This window comes from Rhea americana, unplaced genomic scaffold (genome assembly GCF_003343005.1).
Source record: "Rhea americana isolate MKP2758 unplaced genomic scaffold, rheAme1 scaffold_26, whole genome shotgun sequence".
NCBI classification, from domain to species: Eukaryota; Metazoa; Chordata; class Aves; order Rheiformes; family Rheidae; genus Rhea; species Rhea americana.
In genome coordinates this window covers 126,260-131,990 of record NW_028186379.1, presented here as the reverse complement: position 1 = coordinate 131,990, position 5,731 = coordinate 126,260, and the positions used below count along the sequence as shown (strand labels likewise).

The 5,731-nt window shown below is 41.9% G+C and overlaps 2 protein-coding genes across 2 annotated transcripts in view; one reads left to right on the top strand and one right to left on the bottom strand.

Annotated features, from left to right (window-relative positions):
• Positions 1 to 5,731, top strand: part of QDPR (quinoid dihydropteridine reductase) — a 16,437-nt gene that overhangs the window by 378 nt on the left and 10,328 nt on the right. Inside the window, exons 2-3 of the mRNA XM_085307617.1 lie at positions 230 to 397; positions 1,345 to 1,412. Coding sequence (XP_085163743.1) covers positions 230 to 397; positions 1,345 to 1,412 — 236 coding nt within the window. The remainder of the gene's footprint in view (positions 1 to 229; positions 398 to 1,344; positions 1,413 to 5,731) is intronic.
• On the bottom strand, positions 1,812 to 5,506 carry CLRN2 (clarin 2). Its single transcript, XM_085307485.1, has 3 exons — positions 4,733 to 5,506; positions 2,752 to 2,931; positions 1,812 to 2,328 (listed from the first exon to the last, which is right to left on the bottom strand). The coding sequence occupies exons 1-3, from the start codon at positions 4,983 to 4,985 to the stop codon at positions 2,063 to 2,065; spliced, it is 699 nt and encodes a 232-aa protein (XP_085163611.1). The 5' UTR covers positions 4,986 to 5,506; the 3' UTR covers positions 1,812 to 2,062.

Below are 5,731 nucleotides of genomic sequence, written 5' to 3'. Positions count from 1 at the left end.
GGACGAGGTGGAGCGGGGATTGCGGAGGGCATCGCGGTGAGCGCGCCCTGCGCGCCCGCACGGTCTAGCTCGCGAGCCGAGAGGCAGGTCGCGGCTCGCGGCTCGCTGCTCGCTGCCGGCGCGGGGCGGCGTGCGGTCGTGCAGGTCCCCTGCCTGCCCGGGCGGGCTGGCCAGACTTTGAGAGAGTCTCAGCGTGAGAAGATGTAGTAGCTGAAAATAAAATAAACAGCCAGTGAAAATGACTGCGGTAAGATTTCCTCAGGAAAATCCACGCCCGCRTACGCGGTCAGCGGTGGGAGAGCAGAGGTCGGTCGTGCTAGTGTGGCAGGAGTGGGGAGTGCGCTGGCACCGCCTGCGCTGCCAGGGTGCAGCGCGCTGCCGGCGCCCGCGGAGCTCGGTGAGGTCCCGCCCGGCCTCCTGACGGGCGCCGCCGCGGGGTTCAAAAACGCGTTCGTCAGGTTAGGTCACCTGGGGGTTCAGGGAGTGCTGTGCTTTGGGGCTGCTTCGTAAACTAAAAGCACTTCTTAAGTAGAATTCTACAACAGTAAAACTGTTTTTATAAGACTACTGAATGGAAATGGCATTTACTACACAAAACAGCAGTTGTCATTGGTCTCTAGATAAAAAACAAAGGAAAAAGAGCACAAAAAATAAGTATTTGAGCCAAAGTTGTTAAACTCAGAGGCTTAAGGTGAGGTACAAGTCCTTATGTTATTGTCTAAATAAGTGGCCTAGTCAGCAAATGTGCTGAATATCTGCTTACTCTAGTAACTTAGTAATACTGGGTGTTCTGCACATTTCAGTGATAAAAGTTATTTGGATACATAAAAATATGGTTATAGGCACTTCTGAAAATACGAGGCCTTTATAATATTTTTGTGAAGAGATATTTTCAGATTAACATGAAGGAATTTTTATATGTCCTGATATGTTCCTTTAACACTTTAGATCTCTCCTAAAAGATGTAATTACTTTTCAAAGAGTGTTTCACAACAATAGTTATAAAACCTCACGGTTGACTATGAGTAATTGACTGCAAAATAATTTCTTATCACTAATTTAGATGATGGTATGTGTTCACTACGGTAGTTACATTCTAAAAATGACATATTTAATTGCATATTCTTTTCACCAAAATATTCGTTACTTGTGACCTGAAAATTGTTTGAATGTTTGTGAGGATTCTGATACTTCATAACAAAGTAACTTTTCCATCCATTTAACCATTTTAATTTTTGTTTTCATTTTAGTATTGTTCCATTATACATTCTTTTTACTTGACTTCAGATAGAAGCAAGATTTGGCAGAGGCAGACTATTAATCTGTCACAATATTATTTTTCAGGTGATCTGAAAGAACTACTGCTTGGATTGTTTCCTTTCAGAGGCTGCAGTGAAACCTTCATCTTGCAGGTAATCATTTTTTTTCATCTACTGGCATCCTATAAACTTCACTTTTCTCACTTCTTTACCTTCTGGGGTTTGATAATTTCTGTTTTAACACCATTTCACACATACTTAGCCCTGTGTTTCGCCTAAAGTTTAGCTTCACGGATATTGAAGTTCTCTTTTCCATTACTGTAGTACATTATCAACCATATCTTATGTGGCCCTCTCAATTTTTCCAGATAATTTTGAGAAAGTAATTGGCAAATGTCCATTCTTTCTATTTTGAAATAAATCTATATTGTCAAAGACTTATGATACATATATCTTTTTCTAAACAAAAAAGATATTTCACCACAGTTTTTAAAAATATCTCAGATGCAAATTTTGTAAAAACTACAGTGGATAGCATATATTCACTGCATATATTGGTCTGTAGGTATTTCAGAACTATTGGTATAGTTTAGAAAATAATGATATTTCTAGCATTTCTTTTTCCCACACTCAACATTAATTGCTGGTATTGTAGACAACTTTAAAAAATACCGAAGATTTTTGCAGGTGGCATCTGTACTGATGATGGCACCAAAATTGTCCATCCAAATCAAAGCTGAAGAGCCAACGAGCTGTTTCTGTTGTGACAGTTCACTTCATCAAAGTACTTTTATGTAGATTTCTTAGTACATGATATCTTCTGGTGCAACGTTTGCTTCCTCTGTTTTAGTCTTAATTTTAGGAAAATTAATCCCACTTACGGCTATTAGCAACAAATTTACTGCGTGTGCTGTGGCACTTGCCACACAGAGCCAAAAACAGTCTTCAAACTGTTCTTCTAAGATTACAAACTGAAAGACATTTTCCCGAAAATTGGCAATTCTTTCGGTGAGGTGATGAAGTTTTACAGCAGCCATAAAGTTGGTGACTGCAAGTACAATAAATCCACCTGCAATAAAATGAGAAAGTATTCATCATTGTTGTCAAAACAAGCCAGACATTTTCGTTGTGCTTCAGAAAAGCTTATTAAATATGTAAGTATTATACAGAATAGGGACAGACTTAAGGCATGGCTTACACACTTTCAAAATGCTTCGTYTTTACTATGTGACTAAACATTATAGCAGTGCTTATAATAAAGTCCTTTTATAGTGATTTGGAGGCTAAAGACTGTCATTGCAGCTCCTGTAAAATGTTGACAATAGAGGCTGAAACAAAATCTAACAGTTCTGTTTTGATAAATGAGAATTCACCGCTGACTTCATTTTATGTCGAAGCAAGGAGGTACATTATAAGGCAAGAGAAGTAAGTTTTACTTTTAAAATTTTATATGAATGTGACTGGTGGAAAAAATATTTGTAAATGATTTTACCTGCAAGGAAATTCCAAAGGCATACTCCTGCTGGACCTTTAATAGCCCGGTAGGGAACTCTGATTGCATTAAGAATGCAGAATCCGAAACTGACCAGAGAAAAGAAAAGGGCCACACAAAGGAACATTATAATCATCACATGCAGGCCTGTATTCAGCTTTTTCACCATATGTGGGAAAACTGGCAAGAAAAGAAATAATTTACTCAGCATGTATTTTTTCTTGACAACAGTAAACATCACACTATGCTCATGCTATAAGCTCAGRTTATCCACAAATGAGTTTTTACAGATGCAATCAATTCAGGTTGTTATACACATTTTAGTTCACAGGGCTTTAATTTATTTGTCACTACATCAAAGRAGGATGTTCTACCGCAGGAACAATCCTTTGCATAGGATCTGTGAGTGAGGAATGAAGATTCATTCCCTTCTGTTCTTATTTTCTCATGTGATCCTCCTTCTCTCTCTTCCTTTCTTTAATTCTGGCTCCAGTGAGATCTAGTGTGTATTCATAATCATATTTCCTAATCCCACAGTTTTCCATTTTCAAGTTCCCTTCTTGGTTTCTCATCCAGTGTTTGCACCCCTTCAGTGCTCATCTGGGCACCTGATGGTGCTTTAGTTACATTTGTCTGAAGTTTGCCAAATATTGTAGGCAGGGCTGGCTTTAGGTTCTGTGAGGTGTTATGTTCACGTATTTTGGTATGCACAAGCTCCTTCTCAGCTGCCTGTTGCTTGCCTGTCCCTAGGAAAGGCAACTTTCTTAATCTGGTTTTGTTTTTGTAGCCAGAGTTGCTTAGCTGGAGGGCCAGCTCAGCCAGCGGCAGGGAGCTGTCGAGCACCAGAGCATTCCGTTTATCCTGCAGCTCCTCAGTAACAAAACCAGAGGAAACATGAGCAGGAATCGGAGCTGACATGCTGACAGGAAAGACACAAGTTGATCAAGAAGAGTGATCAGAGAGTTAAGCCTCGCACACTCATAAATGTTTTGAAGGCCTAACTATGAAGGCCTAATTATATTACTAAAAAGAAGATACATCATGTTATAAACAAATAAAACAGATCTGAGTTCTAGCAGATTATTCAGGAAGCTTCATGCTGTACAAACTTCATGCAAAAATTCAAGATGATACCTCACTCTACRGTAATAGTGAGCAAGGGTAGCGAGATGAACCTATGGGAAACTAACTGATTTTCTGTAGGTAATTTTTTTCAGCCAGCTTGACTTCCTGAGCTACTCCAACACACGGCTACATGCCAGTGCTGCTGCAAAGGATGGGGCAAGACAGCATAGCTGAGGGTCTGGGAGAGGATGAGGCTTAACTTATTATAGTGGTTTAAGGTTCTGTGGATTGCCCCGCAAAACTACAGATCTTCAATGCAAAATATTATTTTCAGTACAGCACAGGCTATGTGAAAACTCGAAGTCATCCAAAGTACAGATCAAAATCTGAGTACTTTTGAGATGTTAGGACAGCTAGAAAAATGCAGAAATGAGACCAGCTGAATATACCTCTAGGTCTTGGGGGGCAGGAGAGGGGAGCTTAACAAAATCGAGGACAGAGGGGCAGAGATCTTGCTCAGAATGCTTGGCATGGGAAGGATTCAGGTAAGGAGAAACTATGACTTATGAGGGCATCTCCAAGTCATACTTCCTCCTATACCTCTGACTGGGATAGATATAATGAGCTCCACTCATTCCAAAAGACTAAAAGGAAACCCTCTGTTTAGCCATAGGGATTATTTTTATCTTGGTTCCAGGACTGCATCTGAGAATATAACTGAAAAAAAATCTAGCCCGTAAAGATGTAGATTTTACATTCACACTCAGATCCTAAACCATAAAGACCACAAGTGAGCAAAAAATACACATTTAATAATAATGATTTGCATTCTACAAGTTCTGTAAACACAAAGAATAGGGTGCTTTTAAAGTTGAACTAGACATTAGACTAAAGATGCAACCAAAATTGTACTTACTTGTGAATTTGGAGCGACGCCCACCCAACCCACACTGGCGGATCTTGCCGCCCTGAAAGAGTCCATAGTAAATTTCTCCAATGAACTTCACCAGCTCTGGATCTGTGGCATTGACTAAATCAACTCCTGTTTTGCAAAGCATCTTTCCAGTCATCCACTTTTGGTTCCCCATTGCAACAACAATCAAGATAAAAGATGCAAAACTTATTATAGAAGCCAAGGCAAATAAAGTCCTTTTAAAACAGCCAGGCATCCTAGTGGTTTCAAGGAATCACCTCCAAGGCCTCTCCGCAGTAATTAGGTATGTTTCCCATTTGTTCTGATGCTCAAAAATCCACAAATGAATAGTAAGCCTTTCAAAACACACCTCATTGTATTTTGAAGCTGCAGAAATTAAATTGAACAGGTAAAAACCAAGTCCAAAAATGTATTTTGCTGTGGTATCTTGAAACGGTTGCAACTAGCAGCTGTGTTGCGCCGCAGCGTGGCGGTGCTTGTTTCTGAAGGAAGTAATCCTATCTCGAACGCACGACTAACGTTTCATCGGAGGTTTAATGGTCCTGCTCAAATTACATCAACTTCTTTACCATAACCACTTGGAAAGAAAACTAGGCGCAGAATCAAATTTTTGATTATTATTAAAAAGGTGGCTTAACCACTGTGCCTAAGGGACGCGGCATTACAGTATCTACGTAATTTGGCATCAGAGCCGTGCTGGCACCTCAGCTGTACCCGGTTACCCTCCCTCGCTGCTCCCTCCGCCCCGTCTCTAGATACCGCTGCTCGTAAACCCCCCCGTCCCGCGGGGCGCCGTGGCTCCCGCGGCGGCCCCGCGGCTCTGAGCGGCTCCGCGGAGCAGCCCGCGCGGGCGAGGCCGGCGGCACCGGCGCATCTACAGCTGCCGCCGCCCGAGGCCTGCGGACATCGCTGCAAGCGGCTCGCTCGCTGACGGCGGCGGCAGCGCCGCGAGGCCGGTAGCGCGAGGGGGCGGCGGGAGGC